The sequence below is a fragment of the Hyla sarda genome, chromosome 8, assembly GCF_029499605.1.
Source record: "Hyla sarda isolate aHylSar1 chromosome 8, aHylSar1.hap1, whole genome shotgun sequence".
Taxonomy (NCBI): Eukaryota; Metazoa; Chordata; class Amphibia; order Anura; family Hylidae; genus Hyla; species Hyla sarda.
The window spans coordinates 81,847,181-81,869,071 of record NC_079196.1 but is presented as its reverse complement, the minus strand read 5'-3'; the positions used below and the strand labels follow the sequence as shown (position 1 = coordinate 81,869,071).

Genomic DNA, 21,891 nt, shown 5'->3' with positions numbered 1-21,891 from the left:
AATATGTCAGGTACTCCCTAAAGGATAGGGATATGCTAAGTATAATATATTGTGCTCAGTCATGCAGGCTCTTAAGTGCATTTAGACTCTTAATATAATAAGGGCCGTGATTTCTATTGACCATGGGACAAGGGGTTAAAGGGGTGTTCAACTGGCTCCAGAAAGTTAACAATTTGTAAATTACTTCTATTAAAAAATATTAATCCTTCCAGTAGGTATCAACTGCTGAAGTTGAGTTGTTCTTTTCTTTCTGACAACAGTGCTCTCTGCTGACACCTCTGCTTGTCTCAGGAACTGTCCGAAGTATTGGAGGTTTGCTATGGGGATTTGCTCCTACTCTGGACAGTTCCTGAGACAAGCAGAGGTTTCATTCACTTCCCCAATTTTCTTCTAAGCAAGTATTTTAGCATGTTCTGGGTGAATTGGTTATACTTGTACAGTAACTAATACTTGACCATTCTCAAAGCTAGTACTGCTCAGCTGGCATTGCATATGGATGTCTTTCTTCTCCATTTACAACAACCAATATGGCGGTGACGTGATTGTGTCCTGGTCTATTTGGAAATGGCTTTCTCTTATAAAAGGGTCATCTGTAAAAACTTTTGACGTGTTATCAAGTCAAAAGTTTAGATCACACTGGGTCTCAGTCTTGAGACCCGCAGCAATCGCCAGTAATAGCTGGCCGAAACGCCCTCTTAGGCTGGCTAATTGAAGGCTTTTACTCCTTAGGTTAATGCAGTGAAAGAGACGGATTTGATTGACAGCCAGGGAGTAAAGCTTGCTACATTGCACAGCAGGCTATTATTACTGACACTCACAGTGGGTCTCAGAACTGATATCGAATGCAATGTAAACGTTTGACAGGTCTGGACGACACGTTAAAAGGTTTTACAAATGAAACTAATACTTAAAAGTAATTGAAATACTGGTACATGTTATTGTATATTTAACCCCTTAAGGACCCAGCCAATTTTGACTGTAGGACGCAGCCATTTTTTGCACATCTGACCACTGTCACTTAAAGCATTAATAACTCTGGGATGCTTTTACCTTTCATTCTGATTCCGAGATAGTTTTTTCGTGACATATTCTACTTTATGTTAGTGGTTAGACCCAGTTATTGAATTTTTACAAGGGGTAAAAGGAGAGAAATCTTCCTAAAATGTGTAACCCAATTTCTCTCGAGTAAGAAAATACCTCATATGTGTATGTCAAGTGTTCGGCGGGCGCAGTAGAGGGCTCAAAAGGGAAGGAGCGACAGAGGGATTTTGGAGAGTGAATTTTTCTGAAATGGTTTTTGGGGGGCATGTCACATTTCGGAAGCCCCTATGGTGCCAGAACAGCAAAAAAAAAAAAAAAAACACATGGCATACTATTTTGGAAACTACACCCCTCAAGGCACGTAACAAGGTGTTTGACGACTTTTCGTGAAAGTTGAATGTGTAAATTATTTTTTTTCACTAAAATGCTAGATTTCCCTCAAATTGAAATTTTTTACAAGGGGTAATAGGACAAAATTACCCCCAAAATTTGAAACCCCATCTCTTCTGAGTATGGAAATACCACATGTGTGAACGTCAAGTGCTCTGCTGGTGCACTACAATGCTCAGAAGAGAAGGAGCACCATTGAGCTTTTGGGAAAAAAATTGTTTGGAATGGAAGTCAGGGGCCATGTGCGTTTACAAAGCCCCTCGTGATGCCAGAACAGTGGACCCCCCCACATGTGACCCTATTTTGGAAACTACACCCCTCACAGAATTTAATAAGGGGTGCAGTGAGTATTTACACCCCACTGGCGTTTGACAGATCTTTGGAACAGTGGGCTGTGCAAATGAAAAATTACATTTTTCATTTTCACGGACCACTGTTCCAAAAATCTGCCAGACACCTTTGGGGTGTAAATGCTCACTGCACCCCTTATTACATTACATGAGGGGTGTAGTTTCCAAAATGGGGTCACATGTGGGTATTTATTGTTTTGCGTTTATGTCAGAACTGCTGTAAAATTGGCCACCCCTGTGCAAATCACCAATTTAGGCCTCAAATGTACATGGTGCGCTCTCACTCCTGAACCTTGTTGTGCGCCCGCAGAGCATTTTACGCCCACATATGGGGTATTTCCGTACTCAGGAGAAATTGTGTTACAAATTTTGGGGGTCTTTTTTTCCTTTTAACGCTTGTGAAAATAAAAAGTATGGGGCAACACCAGCATGTTAGTGTATTTTTTTTTTTTTTTACACTAACAAGCTGGTGTAGCCCCCCCCCAACTTTTCCTTTTCATAAGGGGAAAAAGGAGAAAAAGCCCCCCAAAATTTGTAGTGCAATTTCTCCCGAGTACGGAGATACCCCATATGTGACCCTAAACTTTTTCCTTGAAATATGACAGGGCTCCGAAGTGAGAGAGCGCCATGCGCATTTGAGGACTAAATTAGGGATCGCATAGGGGTGGACATACGGGTATTCTAACCAGTGATTCTCGAACAGGGTGCCTCCAGCTGTTGCTAAATTCCCAGCATGCCTGGACATTCAGTGGCTGTCCGGAAATGCTGGGAGTTGTTGTTTTGCAACAGCTGGAGGCTCCGTTTTGGAAACACTGCCATACAATACGTTTTTCATTTTTATTTGGGGGGGGGGGGGGGGGGGGAGGGGACAGTATAAGGGGGTGTATATGTAGTGTTTTACTCTTTTTTATGTGTTAGTGTAGTGTTTTTAGGGTACATTCTCACTGGCGGGTTACGGTGAGTTTCCCGCTAGGAGTTTGCGCAGCGGCGAAAAATTTGCCGCAGGCCAAACTTGAAGCAGGAAACTTACTGTAAACCTGCCCGTGTGAATGTACCCTGTACGTTCACATGGGGGGGAACCTCCAGCTGTTTCAAAACTACATCTCCCAGCATGTACTGACAGACCGTGCATGCTGGGAGTTGTAACTTTGCAACAGCTGGAGACACACTGGTTGGAAAACCTTCAGTTAGGTTCTGTTACCTAACTCAGTATTTTCCAACCAGTCTGCCTCCAGCTGTTGCAAAACTACAACTCCCAGCATGCACTGATCGCCGAAGGGCATGCTGGGAGATGTAGTTATGCAATAGCTGGAGGTACGCAACTACAACTCCCAGCATGCAGAGACAGCTGTTTGCTGTCTGTGCATGCTGGGATTTACAGTTTTGCAACATCTGGAGGGCTACAGTTTTAGAGAACACTGCAAAGTGATCTCCAAACTGTGGTCCTCCAGCTGTTGCAAAACTACAAATTCCAGCATGCCCAGACAGCAAACAGTTGTTTGGGCATGCTAGGAGTTGTAGTTTTGCAAGATCTGGAGGGCTACAGTTTAGGGACCACTATATAGTGGTCTCAAACTGTAGCCCTCCAGCTGTTGCAAAACTACATATTCCAGCATGCCCAAACAGCGGTCTGGACATGCTGGGAGTTGTAGTTTTGCAACATCTGGAGGGCTACAGTTAGAGTACCCTCCAGATGTTGCTAGGCAACTCACCGGCTTCCGTCGGATCCAGTCGCACGTAATCGCCGCCCGCCTATCTCCGTCGCCTGCCCAGATCGGTAGGTGGATATTCGGCTCCGGTCTCCTTTCGTTCCCCGTTCTGCCTCGCCTATTATTGGTGGGCAGGACAGGGAAAAACGAAAGTTAACCCCCCCGATCTGCTATTGGTGGTCGCATCTAGACCACCAATAGCAGGGATAGGAGGGGTGGCGACCCTGCCACCTCACTCCTATGCCTTCAGGGGGACCGTGGGTGTCTTAGACAACCGCGATCTCCCTTATATTCTGGGTCACCCGGTCACTCTAGACCCGTAATGACCCGGAATCGCGCAAATCGCAAGTGTGAATTCACTTGCGATTTGCCGCGATCACCGACTTGGGGGGGGGGGGGTCTGATAACCCCTCTGGGCGTTTGCACGGGATGTCTGCTGAACGATTTCAGCAGGCATCGCGGTCCGATCCCCGCCCGGCAGGGGCCGGAATTCTCCATGACGTAACGCGTACGTCATGGGTCCTTAAGTACCAGGTTGTCATGACGTATGCGTACGTCAAGGGTCCTTAAGTGGTTAAAGGGGTTACCCGGCGAGAAGATTTTTTTTCAGAACATTGCCCATAGTAGAATTTAGTAAAAAAATAAAAAAAAATCAACCTGTACCTAACTCCAGTGTCCTGCTCTGGCCCCCTGCTGAGATTCTCTTCCTGAGAGAAAGCGTTGAGGCTTGGGCCCGGAGTGACCTCGCGGCCCAGTGTTTCATACTGCCGCCTAGCCAATCATTGGCCGAGGTGGGACATCACTGTGGGCCGTTTTTGTTTCAGACAGATTGATGAATGTTGGCCTTGATTTTAAAATCAATAAAAAAAAAAAATCCCTTTACATGGTCACCAACCACAAGGTTTAAACTGAATGGAATTTCCGCTGCAGAAAATTCCGCCACAGACCCTACAGAAGTCAATAGGGAATGTGGCGGATTTTCCACAGCTAAAAATCTGCTGCCGAGAGCCTGTTCCCATTCAAACTAGCAGCGGGAAACACGCGAGTTTTCAAGCAAAGCCGCTTGTGGGAACGAACCCTTCAACTGATTACATTTGACATCTTTGAATACCTGCATTAGCCCCTTTTTGTGTGTATATTGATGAAAAATGTTTTAATGAGATTCTACACCCCATTTAGAAATTTTGGGAAATGACAAACTACTAAATATTATCACACTTTAGTTAACATTATGGTATGAGCAAGGATCAATAGGATCTGTAAGACATCAGTGTGGGGTGCATTTTTTCTATCTTTTTATGATGTGGCTATTTCATTTTGATATTGCTATACATCAGCGGGATTGTTTCAATGGACTCCCAAAAACTGTTGTTTGTTGCTCAGTACCTCATCCTAATCATGTACATGTAATTTTTATGTATCTATCACCAAATATTTCACAAAAAATCGTATATTACAGCTGCGTAATGTATTTTCCATCTTGTCAAAAGAGAGGGCCGTGTCCTTATCTTGCCTTCACTGTGATGACTCCTCCCCGTCCCTCACTCTGCTGATTCACTGCTCTTGGTGGAGCCTGGCAGCCCTGCTCTGTAACCCATTCCTTTCTGGTATTATGCTGTACACACACACTGATTATTGGAGATTGCCTGTACTCTACTACAAAAGACAATATGGTGAGTGACTAACTTACATCTTCCTATGTCATTCATATGCATTGTCCTTTGCCAGTCCTGTAATTCTGGTACTTGTAGTTTTGCAACAGCTGTAGGCACATGTTTGGTAAAACTCTGTGGTACAGCAGTGTTCCTCCTGCAGCTTTTAAATCAGCCATTGCATGTCCATGACCCTTGGACACACTCATGCTGCTGGTGGGATTTTCAAAGGAAATTTTCTTTAATAAAATGTGAACATTTTTTAAAGAAGTATATTAGAAAAACTATTGTTTTGCCAAGATGTACAACATATAAAAAGTTTTTATATCTGACAGTGCCCATTTAAGCATAGGGTTGGTTCAAGCATCTCTATCTTTCATTATATAACCTACATATAGAAGTTGTTCCCCTGCAGACTTTCTCAAATTTTTTAAGTGGCCCTGAGATAATGGGTGGAGACTAGCTGCTATGATGACTCCAATACACTGTACACACAAAAAAGGGCATCCTGCTCCTCTATATCTGTATAGCACAACCTCATAAACAGCTGAAATATATGTGTATGTGTATATATATATATATATTACTATTTTTTTTTCCAATATGAATTTAAAGAAGAAAAAAATGCATTTCTAAGGTTTCAGCCTCCTCTTTATTCAGTGAAACATTTTATTATTAAACCTGAAAGAGAAAACTCCAGTGAAGACGTGATAGGTCTGTAGCTTCATGCTCATTCATGTAGAGTCCAGTCAAGTAAGGCCACTTTCCTCAAAAATGTATGGCATTGGGAATGCACACATCATACTATGTAAATGTGCTCCAATGGCTTGTCAAATGAACAACACACTTGTACAAACACACTCACATTCAGAAATCTTTGGGTGACTTCATTTTCCAGCTGTTTTCTGCAACATCATTGTGTGGGCCACCCAAAAATAGGCAAAAACATTCCAAGTGTCTGAAAAAGGCTCAAGGCAGGTGAGGACATCGTACATATTAAGTATAGATTTTAGACAACATAGCATTCAACACTGTGAAACCAGCATGGGACCACTGCTAGATGAGAGATGCTGGTCCCTGCTTGTTGTCACAAGTAAGATCCATAGTCTGTATTATTCCAGGCTGACCAGGAGGCACATTACCTGCTCCTCTGCAGCAATGAGGAAATTCCTGGAGAATTGTAAAAAGAAGCAGAGAACAGACATGCAGGATGACCGCTCTTCTGCCTCATTATAGCAAAGCTGTGCCCCGTCAGCATCCAATAACATTTCACCTAGTTCATATTGTGCTTGTTGCCAGAGCAGAGACATTCTGTATTGGTGCATTGTTATTGAGCCACAAATAAGAACTTTATGATGCCATTTTTAAAATATTAGGGAAATGTAGTAGCTGGTTTGGAAAGCTGCTCAAAAACTTTAACAGAATTTCAGACTTTATAGGACATAAGCTTGCAATGAGAGTTATATTTACAGTACACAACCCTCATTTTTTGTCGATGAAAGGTTCTGCTTCCTTGGCCACATTGCTGCTGGAGTTACCTGCCTCAGCATACTTGTGTGCTCCCTTCCTGGAGTTCCATACCATCAAGAATGTAGTACATACAGTACCGCCGAGTCTCCATATTTCGATAAAAACAGAAGCCTGGGCAAATGGCACACCCTTTGCTCCGTCTTTATATGCACACAGTTCATAGACTACTATATGAGAAGGTTCACTGCTGAGACAAGATAGCGCTTCGGTTAGCTTTCATCTTCTCCAGACGCTTGACCAAATGACTGTTGCCTACTTCAAGCTCCTCTATTTTATCCAAGGCTGCACGCAGCTATTAACAAAAGAATAAGAGGATAATAAAGACAGAAAAAAACATAACATAGCAGAAATTACCACAATTCAGTTATTACAGCAGCTACAAATAGGAATGCTCTTAAAAAAAATAAAGGTCAAGGCTCCTCACTATGCTCACTGGGCCTAGAATTCTTACTCTGTAAACTTACAGTGTGTAGGCTAGGAAATGTGCTATACTGCATGGTTAAAACACCGCCCTTAAAGGGATTGTCAAGGATTAGAAAAAAAAAAAAAACGTTGCCTTCCTAAAAAAACAGTATTTAATACTGTTCATGAGTAATGTTTTGTATTGCAGCTCAGATCCACAGACATGAATGTAGCTAATCTGCAACACCACTAATACTTTGTGGCTCTTTGTGTTGGTGTTTTTATTTTATTTTATTTTTTTAAAAGGCAGACATGTTTTTTTTAACCTGGACAACCCCACTAACTAAACTGGGCTTTCAGGATGTGTGTCAAGGATCAAATAATGTTCTTCCCTTAAAAATTAAAACCAAAAGAGCAGTCCCCATGACTGATTCCATTAGCACAAGGGAACATGTCATCACTTTAATGCTGCCTGAACCACAAGTTGTCAGGGTGGTCCCCAGCAGCTTCCTTCCACCTCACCAGCCTTGATAGATCTTTTCCTATAGCCAGACAGCAAGAGTTGATCTATTAAGCAGGTCCAGCAAAAGCCACTTGGGAGCGCCCAGATGACTTGTGGTTTAGGCAGCATGAAAGTGATGACAGGTTCTTTTTATGTTCTGTTTGTCCTCACTGCCCCTGAATAGTGCGCAGTTGATTACCCTACTAAACAATTATTTTCACAAAATTGTTGATGTTTAGCCCCTCCCTGCAGACAAAATCCTGCAGGTGCTCTTATAGAAGAGTAGAAGACTGTATTCACATCAGGCATCTAATTGCCACCCTTTTCTTTAATATATATTTCCCAATACTCAATGTGATGGGTGTGCAGCGCCGTGAAAAAAGGTTAGCAATTCTAACATGTGACATATTTTAGGAGGTTTCATCCATTGCAAGGTCTGACTAACATTTTTCAAAGCTTTAATTAAGCTATTTTCCTATACATGCACACTTTAATTAAATGAGTTTGGTCTCAAAAGAGAACCTAAAAGACTTCTAAGGGCCTATTCACACTACAGAAAACGCACCGTGAGAAATTTTGTGCGCAGTGGGTGTATCCAAAATCACTTGGCGCAAATGAACAAGTTCATTCTTTCAGTGGAATTCGGAACTTGAATTTTCAAGGTGGAAATGCAACAGAATCCCATTGAAGAGAATAGGAGGCTGCTGCTGCAATCTCCACTTGGAAATTCCGGAGTGCTAATGGGTCCTTAGAGTCCATCATGTTTGTATTGGTAAGACTCTGTTTACATCTATGTTGTGGTTCCCATTCTAAATTAAAACCACGGTGGAATACGCAGCAGAAGCTCTAAGGAAGTTTCCAACGTATGCGTAAATTAAATTTTATACTGTAAATAGTAAAAGATTGATACAGTTCCGAAATCTTTGTTTCCTTCCCTCTACCTAGGGAGCTTTCGTTATTAGTTTGTATTAAAAATGGAAAGTAAAGAATTATAAAAAAAAAAAAAGGATATAGGCAGCATATACCTCTCTCTGTAATCTTCGTTTTTCAGCTTTTAATTCATCCTCTACTTTTTCAGAATTTTCTGAAGAAGTCTTGTACCGGGCTAGCTGACTCTCAAGTCGGATAATCTAAAAATTTACGGATAATTATAAAACATTTCTAAAATAACACATGACAAAGTTATACAATTACGCCCCATTAACACTACCATCAGACCCTCCTTTGGTAGTTCCATCAGATTTCAAGGGAAGAAAAAGTCTAACATGCTATACTATTCTTCCCATCAAACCAAAGGACCCATTATAAATTAGTTGATGTCCATTGTTTAATGGGTCCAGTGCTGCCATCATGGTTTCCCTTGTTATGACGGCTGTATGAACATATTTACTATGGTTTCCGCAGAAAATGTGGTGGATTTGAGCTGAGAAAAACCCTATAGTTCAGAGCATGTGTAAAAAAAAGCAAAATGTAGGGAAAAGTGCAAAATTTAGGGAAACCTTACTAAATACCATGGAAAATTATCTGTTCAGGAAAAAAAAAAGAAAAAGAAAACTACACCCCACTCTTAGTAAATCAGGGCCAATGTGTGTAAGAACTTACATTCTGTTCTAGGGCTGTTATCTCTTGTGTAGATTTCGTGAGTTTAAACTTAAGATCGTTGATTTGTCTACTGGCATCTCCTAAAAAAGCAAAATTACATTTTCAGTGATCGGAAAAACTGAAATTCTTCGGTCAACAATTATCATTCTGCTAGGCAGCAATGAATCCTCTGTGTAAACATACCCTTAAAGGTTATACAAAGCTAAATTATGGTCATAAACATAAAACTCTTAAAGGGAATCCGTCATCACCATTACCCGCACTAACCTGTGTGTGTAGGCTTGTAGTGCAGGTGAAGCTGATGACAATCTTTAACATTTTCCGATCTGTGGCTTTTTTCTTTAGCTATTCCCTCTTTTTTGGTTAAGCAAATAACGTATCTTGGTGCACTTTGGGCCACCTCCTTATGCACATTGATCCTCCTTCCAGACATACTGTTTGCTCTCAGTGACAATCATGTATGCGGCTTTCACTGGTGTAGATTGGAAGCTCCACCCAGAAGCGGTGCATCCAGGATCGTCACAGAGCAGACAGTATGTATGGAAGGAGGATTAATATGCATAAGAAGGTCGCCCCGAAAGAACCAAGATACTTTTTTGGATAAACACAAAAAAGCAAAGAAGCCATAAATCGGAAAAGGGTAAAGACGTTAGTGTGGGCGATACTGATGACAGATTCCTTTTAACCCGTTTGCATGCATACATGTAGCAGTAGCCCCAGTACAATTGAAGAACAAATATAGCCACTTTGGAAAAGGTTTTTCTCATGTCCATGAGGGCACATTTAAAGCCATTATATAAGTAGTCATCACAGCAGGTCTTCGGACAGAGACTCTGTGTGATCAAAACTTTTTATATGTGTGGTCAACATGTCAAAAGTTTTTACTAATGTTAGTAACTCTTTAAGGGCTGGTTTGCAGAATAAAAACAGTCTAAAAGAATTTGAACCATATGTAACAAGTTTTCATAAAGAGGAAAAAAAAAAAAATTTTCAAATTAAATTGTTTTTGTACCCCTTCTACTGGGATTTGGTCCAATTTAACGCCAAAGAACATTGGGGAAGATTTATCAGAACCTGTGCAGAGGAAAAGTTCACCAGTTGCCCATAGCAACCAATCAGCTTGCTTGTTTTGTTTTTCTGGGGTCCTTTTAAAACTACAAGAAGCGATCTGATTGGTTTCTATGGGCAACTGGTCAACTTTTCCTCTGCACAGGTTTTGATAAATCTTCCTAATATGCTCTATAAATAGCTGTGTATCACTTTGTTCATATCTAACACCATATGTCTCATATTGTTGATGGTTTATGTATTTTGTATTTCCTAATAATGAATATTCTGTTTATCATCTCCTCTTGTCATTTAGTAAATGTAGTTCTCATGCCCGGTTTAAAAAGGTCCACCTGTGAGGTTGGCAACATACTAGCCAACTCGGGTGGGGCTTATAGTCTGCCTCCCTCCTCCCATTGTATGTGTGCTCAGCCACACTGGAGGTTACTGGGAGCAGGCTGTAAGTTGGGCCTAATGCTGCTGTAATTGCCCACTGGCCCCTGGTTTTGCTTATCACGCACAGGTAGGTTAGTGTTAGGTCCCGTGCCACTTGAGAAACCTTGGTGTTGGTGTGCGGGCTCTGGTATGTCCTTCATCTAAGGATATACTGGCTAATGTCTCAATTTTAACATCAGTGTTAAGGGATAGCCAATGTCATTGTATACATTTACCACAGTAGCGAACCTAAATTCCTGTACTGGTTTTAAAAAGGCCTCAAAAAGCAATTCACTGGTGTCAGATAATATATAAATACATTTACACAGAAGGGAATTAAGATCAGCAACTTTTAAAACAAACCTGTCAAAAAAGTATCCTGAAGTAATGGCGACACTGCCTCCCTGGATCTGCAGAGCTGTGTAGATATACATAGGTCTACAATAATATAAGTATGAATATCATTTAAATGTTATCTATAATATCCAGTGCTGTAAATGTATCATGGTGAAGGCCTGTTATATAACAGCCTGCCATCTGAACCATAAGCAAGTTCAAAGATATAAAAAAAACAAAAAAAACATGGGTTTAACCTCTTAAGGACGCAGGGCGTATGGATACGCCCTGCATTCCGAGTCCTTAAGGACGCAGGGCGTATCCATACGCCCGTGGGAATTCCGGTCCCCACCGCTAGCCGGTTGGGGACCGGAGCCGGATGCCTGCTGAAATCATTCAGCAGGCACCCTGGCACATCGCCCAGGGGGGTCCTGAGACCCCCCCATGTCGGCGATCGGAGAAAATCGCATGTCAATTCAGACATGCGATTTTCTCCAATTCCGGGCTGATCGGGTCTCTGGTGACCCGATCACCCCGAAAATAGGGCTGATCGGAGTTGTCAGCAACAACCCCGATCAGCCTAAAGGATTGGAGTGAGATCGCAAAGCTGCGATCTACTCCTATCCCCTGCCATTACACAGAACGGAGTTCTGACCAATGGCAGCGCAGGACAGGGGGTTGCCATGGCAACCCCCCGTTCTGCCCGCCCCTGGATGTCAAGGGGCTCTGGAAAGAAGATGGAGGCCGTACCTGCAGGAGAAGATGCCTGGGGACCTGGGATCTTGGCTGGAGCCTGCAGGATCCTGATCAGGTAGGGAATCCACAGTGGGGGGGGGAATTGAAAGTGAAAGTAAATCGATCTTTACTGTGGCAACCACTAGGGGGGCCAAACTGCAACTCCCAGCATGCCCAGGGAGCCAAAAGCTGTCTGGGCATGCTGGGAGTTGTAGTTTTGCAACATCTGGAGGGTCACAGTTTGGAGACCACTGTTACAGTGGTGCCCAAACAGTAGCCCTCCAGATGTTGCCAAACTACAACTCTCAGCATGCCTCGACTGCCCAGGCATGCTGGGAGTTGTAGTTCTGTAACATCTGTCCCTTCAGATTTAGCAATTTTCATGACATTTTTGAAAATTGCTGCTCTACTTTGAAGCCCTCTAATTTTTTCAAAAAGCAAAAGTATGTCCATTTTATGATGCCAACATAAAGTGGACATATTGTATTTGTGAAGAAAAATAAAAATTTTTTGGAATATCCATTTTCCTTACAATTAGAGAGCTTCAAAGTTAGAAAAATTCAAAATTTTCATGAAATTTGGGGATTTTTCACCAAAAAAGGATGCAAGTAACGCCGAAAATTTACCACCAAAATAAAGTAGAATATGTCACGAAAAAACAATCTCAGAATCAGAATATTCGGTAAAAGCGTTTTCGCGTTATTAATTTGTAAAGTGACGGTGGTCAGAATTGCGAAAAAGGGCTCAGTCCTTAAGGTGAAAAAGGGCTGCGTCCTTAAGGGGTTAAAACTGAATGACACCACAGACTCTTATATGCTGTATGCGGATGACCCTTATGTCTGTGTCGCTGCTTGCTGAGAGGTCAGCAGTCTTTTTTAATCTGGTCACAGCTCCAATAGCAGTTATATCACATATGTCCCAGGAGCTGCAGCCAAGTCGCTGTATTGTTATGGGTCAGGAGGTAGTAAAGGATTGTGGAACAAACAAAACACATTACCAAATTGTGCCTGAAAGTTATGTTATATTAGTTTCTGTGCAGGGGCAATGTATACTGAGTGACAGGTAAGTGATAAACCTGTAAAATCATGAAAGCCTTTCTAAATCTTACTGGACTGGGTGCCATACTACCCTTGGTGCAAGTGTGCAGCTATAACATGAAAGCTTAGACAAATTAAATATATACAGAGGTGGCAGAGCTTAATTTGCTACTGTAATGTTTTGGTATTATTCAGACTCCCTAATATGCTTTTATGAGGCTTGCTATGTAGAGGCCCACTAAACAATTTAATGCCTTAAGTTAAAAAATCTGTAAAAAATATATTTCCCTACAAATAACAGCTCTGCTACACATAGTTCCTTCCTTTCAGTTACCATATCACACGTACTGTATAATCATGCAGACAGTGAGTTAACGTTCTTCACAGTGATCACACACACACAGACGAGAGGTACCAAATGCTCTGGTATCCATGGGCTACATTTACATAGATAGGATAGACCCTGCTCACTTTGCACATCAGTACCATTCTCCATATTCTCATTATCAGGATTTTCCGGGCTTCTGTTCCTGAGGCTTTTTTCATCCAGTTGGCCTTTGAGTTTCTTAATCTGTGACAAGACAATATTCAGGATTGGCATATTGGCAGGTACTGTGCACAATGTCCAAAAGATCACAAAATAATTAGCAGATGTGACCATATAGTGTGCCTACCAGCTTCATGTTTACCAGTATGTGCTATTATTATATATAATTAATAATAACTCCGGACTACCAGTCTCCTTCACACTATACACGCCATCTGGAACCACCTTCAAGTGATAACTAGTATGAATGAGACTGCAGTATGTAAGCCCCAGAGCTGTCTAAAACATTGAAGTCACTCTTCTATACTCAAACTCATGCCTTCATTATCTACTAGTACTTATCTGTAGTGTATAAAGTTTAAATGAGCACTGTCAGATACAAAAACTTTTCATATGTTGTACATCTTGGCAAAACACTAACTTTTCTAATATACTTCATCAAAAATGTCCCTTTTATAGAAGTCCTGGCTTATAAAATCATGCCTTTGTCCAAGCTGAAGCACAGGCATGGACAATGTTCTGTAAGTGACGTTGGGCTACCATTCCTCTGTGGTCTCTCCTGTCTGATAGTACTCCTCTGTGCTCTCTCCTGTCTGATAGGACTCCTCTGTGCTCTCTCCTGTCTGATAGGACTCCTCTATGCTCTCTCCTGTTTGATAGGACTCCTCTGTGCGCTCTCCTGTCTGATAGTAGTTGTCTGTGCTCTGCTTTGTCCGATAGTAGTAGTATGTGCTCTCCCGTCTGATAGTACTCATCTGTGCTCTCTCAATAGTAGTCGTCTGTGCTCTCCCCTGTCTGATAGTACTCCTCTGTGCTCTCTCCTGTCCTATCAGACAGTGGAGAACACAGAGGAGTGCTATCAGACAGGTGAGAGCAAAAAGGAGGCCTATCAGACAGGTGAGAGCAAAAAGGAGTCCTATTAGACAAGAGAGAGCACAGAGGAGTGCTATCAGAAAGGAGAGAGCACAGAGGAGTCCTATCAGACAGGAGAGAGCATAGAGGAGTAGTATCAGACAGGAGAGAGCACAGAGGAGTAGTAGACAGGAGAGAGCACAGAGGAGTCCCAGCAGACAAGAGAGAGCAAAGAGGAGTGTTATCGGACAGGAGAGAGCACAGAGGAGTTCTATCAGACAGGAGAGAGCATAGAGGAGTACTATCAGACAGGCGAGAGCACAGAGGGGTACTATCAGACAGGCGAGAGCACAGAGGAGTGCTATCAGACAGGAGAGAGCACAGAGGAGTCATATCAGACAGGAGAGCACAGAGGGGTACTATCAGACAGGAGAGAGCACAGAGGAGTGCTATCAGACAGGCGAGAGCACAGAGGAGTACAGTCAGACAGGAGAGAGCATAGAGGAGTACTATCAGACAGGAGAGAGCATAGAGGAGTGCTCTAGTTTTTCTCCAGTCCTTTGATGTGTAAGCAGCAGCCTTATTTCTCCAGTTTTCCTGGGCACTAGTTTAATAAATGTCAGCAACCACTGGACTTTTTGATCAGTAGTTCTGAAAACAACCAATCAAATCATATGCAATGTTGACCCATTGTGTAGGGTATGCCACTGTACCCATTTATAATCAGTTTTAATCATGTAGAATTGACAAATAATTAGGTAAATAGTCTAAAACAAAAACTTAAAAAACTATTACCCTAGAAAAAGGTTTTAAAAAGTAAGGATAACCTATTAACCCAAGCTCTGGAATGTGAAGCTAAGACACTCCAACAATGTTTTTGTTACTTCTTCTGAACATATGACGCTGATTACATATCAGAACCTACTGTAGCAGTCTTCCATTACCTGCTCCAGGAAGGATTCTCGCTCATCCATTAGCTTCTTCAGCCTGATCTCTTTGAGAAGAAAGTTTAGAAAACAAATCAAAGACAGAAGGGAATAAGTCAAAGTGAATAAAAGAAGAGAGTGGTAAATTAAAAAAAAAAAAAAAAGGTGAACTCAGACAGCATCCAAGGTATTAAATGGGTTTTCTGTGACTGATATTTATTGCCTACCCTTAGGATAGACCATCAATATCTGGTCAGTTGGGGCCTGACTTCCAGTATCTGCATGATCAGCTTACTGAAGGAGCAGCAGGGGGTCCGGTCTTTTCATTGTTTAGCAGGCACAGCTCTGTATATTCTGAAGTAACTATACGGCAATAAAGAGCCCGGTCTGTACAAAATGTATGAAGCTGTGATGGGTAAACAATAGGGTGCTGTGGCTCCTTCAGTCAGTTGTTTGGTGGGAGAGATCCCACTAATCTGATATTGATGGTCTGTCCCATAGATAGGCCATAAATCTCAAAGTCTTAGAAAATGCCCTTTTTTGTATATAACATGCCAATATCCCTTCATGCAAATTTGCAACACAGGTGAACTTGTTGTTCATGAATAGGCTTTTCCACCAATTCACACAATGGTGCGGAGTTACTGTTACTCGAGTCAGTGGCATTTGTCCTTTACAGTCTGTACATGGCAGCTTGTCGTCTCCTTGTTAGGTCATATACTTAGCACTGTTTAAACCAGCTACATTTTTAAGCAAATAGTGACACTGGCAAAAATAGTTGTCTGCTTCAAGGGATGGTCTCACAAAGAAAGACCCTTTTCATGTGACCTATAAGGGCATGTGAACATCTGCCCAACTATGTTTGCCAGAGCAGAGAGCCACTAAGAAATCTGAATAAACACCATGTAATACATTTTCTTGTAGTGTCCACTGCATGGAAAAAGTTGTTTAGTAGCCAGATGTTACCTATCCCAGTCATATGAGCTGACTGCAGAGGCTTTCAGAAGACAACTGTACTATAGCACTGGGATAGCTTCATTTTAGAAAGAATTCTTATAGTGAGGCTATGAAACTAGTGTAACAGTGTATTCTAGCTGTTTATAGATATATTATAAACCAATGTGCAATTTCCATGGATATACATAGAGTATACATATAGCATAGCAGGAATATTCATAAATTCTAAACCCGTACTGTAGTTTATGATTTTCACATGTGCTGTGTTGGGATTAATGCACAATTGTTACACGCATGTATAGGATCCATATCTCACCACTGCAATAAAACCACAGGAAAACAGCCTATAATGTAAAGATATGCAACATGTCAGCATGTATTAAGAATGAATCTGGCACTAAACTGTGCCTGTATGTATGAGCGTTTAGGTTAAGTTCCCAGTTTGAGGTTTCTGGCAATAGCTTGCGGTTTAGGTTTTATCTAAACTTGGTCTTAAAGTAGTTCTCAAGTTAAATTTTTACAAATCTTGGCTCCACCGATTCCCTGAACAAAGGGGTCCTTGTACTGTGAACAATTGAGTAGTCTACAATTCTGGCTTTTCTGAATTCTAGAATAGTCAATGAATCCCTGTTTCAGTAAAATAACGCTTATTCATTGCATAGTGTAAATCTTCTGTAATTTACTAACATATAATCATAATTTACTCAGTTTTAAACCTTTGTTTAAAGTCATTTTGTGGCCAGTGTCAATGTCTTATTCCAGGGAATGAAATTCTCAGATCATACAGGTGCAGGATTACAAGAGAAAGCTCTGATTTGCTAAGACTGGCTTATGTTACGCCAGCCTAAGAAATGAGTGATTTACTCCAAGATTATAAAAATGTTCCCAACTCTTATTAAAGGGGTATTCTGGCTTTAGACATTTTATAAGATGTCTGATTGCGGTGGGCCCGCTGCTGGGACCCCCTGCGATCTCCCTGCAGCACCCGCATTATCTGCGGAGCTGCGAATCCAGGCTCGGAAACCGGAAGTTTCCAGGACTGAAGACATAACGCCACGCCCCCCTCGTGACATCACGCCCCCTCCATTCATGTCTATGGGAGGGGGCGGGATCCCACAATAAGACATCTTATCCCCTATCCTTTGGATTACTAAAGTCAGAATACCCCTTTAAATTTGGCACTTTTAGGAGTGTTCAAATTTGGCAAGTTTCATTCAGCTGAACACACACAACCCTCTTTACCAGCACAAATCATTTACATTTATTAGAAAGCAGCAATATTTTACTCCAAACACATTTCCTATTTTACATCAAAGAAGTCAACAAGTCTGAGGACTAGAACAATGAAAAGAAAACAGTGACATCTGAACCCCTGCATGCGGGACAATTATGGCCGAGAACTGACCTTACTGATGTTTTTGGGGTCTATCAGGTTTACATTATGGAGTCTGGCATAAATACGTACAGCATGCAGTGATATTTTGACAGGGATTTTTGACAGAATCTCCTAAATATATGAACAAGGTCTAAGGCAGTCATAAGTAGGATGATGAAAACAAAACTGTTTTGAAATATTGAAAATAAATCAGGAATTTTTTTTTTTCCAGAATAAATTTTATTTCCATAATATACAGTTCAAAACTTTTAAAAATGTTTCTTCCTATATTACTTTTACTCACCCCCCCCCCCCCCCGCCCATTTACCTTCAGCAGGAAATTAAATTTGTGACAGTATTTATTTGCTTTTATACCTGTTGTGAATCTAAAAGCAAAGCTGGTTCATCCTGAAATGCTGGCTTTGTACAATGCAAATGTGTTTTAACTAGACCTTTCATACGAATACGTGTTTTAACTAGAACTTTTTTACGTATGATGATAAAGGTTGAATATATAGCTTTATAACTATTGCATATGTGAATACATGGATACAAAGTAGATTTGTCACGTATATTTTAAGAACACTAACAAAGTATGACTTTAGTTTCTTTCAGGTGATACAGTGTCCATGATCTTCTATATAATGGCAATGTAGCACTTCTGAAAAATGACATTCAATGCCTTAAAGCAAAGAAAGAAGTGTTTTCCTCTTGGAATTGACCTATCAGTTTTCTTAGTATTTAGAATGTAAGCAGGCCTGCATAAGGTAAATGCATCAAGCCCCTGGAATGTTCCAGTTCAATTAACTTCCGTTCATAACTTATTCTACCATTGCATTGGCAGCCATAATTCATGAACTGCGGATCTAATGTTATGTGACTCTATATATAATACAAACAGCATTCAGAAAGAAAGGCACTGGTCTATAAGAGGAGGTCTACTTCTATACATGATAAAATTGTGCCATTTTAGAATGATATGCTAAAATACAACTTCTTATAGCTTAAAGGGGTATTCACATCTGAACATTTTAATACCACAGAATATAGCAGAAGTGTCCAGTAGATGTGGGTTCAACCTCTTAGGCTGGATCACTATTTCTCCATCCGACTTGATCCACATCTGATTTCACACGATTCTTGTTCGGGTCTGAAATCGGGTTTGACCACGATTTCAGACCTGAACAAAAATCATGTGAAATCGGATGTGGATCAAATCGGATGTGTGTAATGGATCCGATTTTTTAATGGAGATCAATATATCCAACTTGATATACGATTTTATACGATTTTAAGTTATAAAATCGTTTACTCAAGTCGGATAGAGAAATCGTGATGTGAACGCAGTCTAAGTCTGGAATCTCGAGATCTAGAGCCCATTCAGGCCTGCTTGAAGCAGCTAGGAGTGGTTGGGAAGCTGAAAACAGCCAAGGCAGCTGTTTTACACAATAACACAACTCCCATAAACATTAGTGGAAGTTGCATAAACAGAGTAGCACCGCAAGCTATGGTGTTTACGTAACGCCCAAGTTACAGAAACAGCACAGCAAGTGTCCCATCAACTTCTATGGATTTTGCATAACTGTGTAAAAAGTCTGACAGGCCGAACCCGGGGAAGCACTAGAATTCAAAATGGTGGACCCACTTCTATGGCACATTTATGAAATATTCAGATTGGAATACCCTCTTAACTCTATAAAACTATCCTGCCAACATTAATTGTAAACTGCCTGAATTTACCAAATAGCTACACATCTAAAAGGATAGACTCTGCATTATGTCTTCATAATAGGAATGTAAAGTTATACTTTATAACAGTACAAAAGGTTGTGCAACTGAATTGTTGAGACATAATCTTTTGGTACTTACACATTATTTGCACAAAGTCACTACACCAATAAATGGATCTACAAACATACCAGACAAACACATATAATAAGGAATGATTTTCTCACTATTACTTTCTTAAGCATTTATATTAGGTTTACATTGAAAGTGAACTTAAATCAAGCAACTCCAGTGACAAGAGAAATAAATAACATTCTGTTATAAAACTTAATGTGGCATCTTTAAACCCTAAAAATATTTTACCACAATTTTGGTGGAAAAGTAGGAACCTCTAAACATGGTTAAAAGAAAGTAAAAGATATCCTTAAAGGAAGAGTGCTGCAACCACAGACAGTTAAAGTGTAACTCCAAAGTTTATGTCCCATATAACCTGTGTCTCAGTCCACCCTGGAAGATAAAGTTGCCAAGAAAACCGTGTGATGCCCAGAGAGTTCCATGAACACGTTGGATGGGAACTGTCCCTCCCAGGGTGGAATTTGCCTCTCTATGCTGGGGCTGAAAGATGGTGCAGGACAAAAACTTTGGAGGTATACTTTAAATAAATTATAAAGTTTCTGATATTTTCACCCACAGGTATCTGATGTCTGGTTAGGCAAAGTAATCTATTCCAGAACCCATAAGTATAATAGAAGTATGTTTATCATATTACAGGTAGGTGAGAGTGCAAATGCAACCTGAGTACAGGCACCATGAAAGAGAGTTCTACATCTATACTATAAGTATTGCCCTTGGTATACTGTGGTGTAAAATTCCAGCCTGTATTTTAGTAACATGGCATGCAGCCTCTTTTGGAAGCAACTGACTGTAGTACTAGTGCAAAAGCATAAACATTCAGCAACATTCAGTAGTGCCAAGGGGACATCCACAGAATACAAGGAATCACACACATTTCATCATGAAACAACACAGTCATCTTTATTTTTCCCCTTTCCTCTCCTAGGACTCTTTTCCGATGCATCTTCCATCCGAATATCTTCCAAAGACTGTCTGTCCACTGATGATCCTAATAGTGAACAGGGTATTTCACTCTCTCCGATGTACTTTTCACTTCGTATAGTACCATCTGCATCATCATTTTCTTCGTCCTCTTGTGTGGATTCTCCTTCACTACTAAAAACCTCAGGTGGAACGATTTCTTTTGGGCTTTCAGCCTTGTTTGCCATTGCCTCATTTACATTCTGGATGTTACCACAAACTTCATCATGTGACAATGTGTCTCCTTCCCTTTGTTCCTCTTCTTTAAGATCTTCAGTTTCCAACAAAACATCCCCTTGTCTTTTATCCTCTGGAGCCTGTTCGCACTCATTTTGACTATCATTGTCCTTTGGGATTACATCGTCTTTTATAGGTTCATCCTCTGTTACACTTTTTATCTCAGTGTCAACACAAGACTCGTCAGATTTTAAATCTTCTACATCGGCAGCAAAGTCATCACTTGTTAATGGTGCATCTGAAGATGGTTGTTCAGGTGCAGAAACAATCTTACTCAGATCAATATCTCCACTATTCTCAGCAGCAGACAATATGGCATCCTTTTTATTTTGATCCATGTTTTCCTCAGTAGTCTGTGACCCAGATTCTTGCTGTCGAGACTGCTGAGGTTTGATGCTATCTTTAACTGGTACTTCATGTTCTAGATCTACATTTGTATTATTAGTTGTATCTTCAGAAGTTTCTGCACTAATCTCTTCATGACTGCTTGAATTATTACTATCCTCTTCAGTCTTTAAAATATTATGCTCATCATTCTTACTGATATTGACAGTATTTCCATTTGCAGTTTCAGCTCCTTCCTCTGGCACACCACCCATGGGGCAATGATCATCTGCTTTAGTGAGATTCTCCACCTGGTTGTTTTTAGGTTCCTCTTTTTCACAATCGCTCACACAACCTGTGACGTCTTTATCAAACTCACTTGTTCTGCTAGGAGTCTCATCAACAAAATCTATAGCATCCTGAAAGACCTCACTTCCAGATGGGCTTACATCACTCTGCTTTAATGCGGTCTCACCATCTACTCCTGAAGTGTTCTCCACAGCTTCAGACATCTTCTCATCTTCTTTTACGACACAAGGCATTTCATCCATACTGGGTTCAGATTTGTGATGGCTACAGACATCAACAGGTACAATTTCCACAGATGTGCAGCTATTTTTCTCCTCATTGTGCTCACTTGATACATCTCCACCCTCTGCATGCAACTTTTCTTTCTGAGGATCTTGTGCAGGTTCCTGTCTATCTTGCCCAGCCCCAGAAGGTGGACATTCAGCCACCACTGACATGGTCTCCTTTCTTTCCATTGTTCCTTCTGTATTTCCTACAAAAACCACGGACAAAAAAATGAAGAATCCACTAATTGTTTTAAAGCCACATCCCCAGAAGAGGCCAGAAAAAAAGACAGGTAACCATAGTTTCCTGCTCAAGATAAAGTAGAAAAGCAACAGGATGGATAGTGCGGAGAAATACAAGCCACCGCTTGAAGCCAGAATGGTTGCTGAAAAGAAAAAACATATAGCAAAGCAGATTCTTTACATCTTGAAAAGGGTTTAGTTTGCTGCAAAACTGACAAAAGTAAAGTAGACTTTATTGCTACCACAAGAAAGACCTGTGAAACAGAA

General features: G+C 41.0%; 1 protein-coding gene across 16 annotated transcripts in view; it reads right to left on the bottom strand.

The window, feature by feature from the left end:
* Positions 1-5,777: 5,777 nt before the first annotated feature.
* LRRFIP1 (LRR binding FLII interacting protein 1) overlaps positions 5,778-21,891 on the bottom strand; it is a 146,369-nt gene continuing 130,255 nt past the window's right edge. For 13 of the 16 annotated variants that reach the window (XM_056534839.1, XM_056534848.1, XM_056534844.1 and 10 more), the window contains one exon: positions 17,746-21,590. In XM_056534839.1, coding sequence (XP_056390814.1) covers positions 20,167-21,590 — 1,424 coding nt within the window. In that variant the 3' untranslated portion in view covers positions 17,746-20,166. Of the gene's footprint in view, positions 6,965-8,601; positions 8,707-9,178; positions 9,259-11,023; positions 11,099-13,239; positions 13,340-15,111; positions 15,162-17,745; positions 21,591-21,891 lie in introns of those variants that run through there. The other 3 variants (XM_056534853.1, XM_056534855.1, XM_056534854.1) reach the window with 2 other exon arrangements.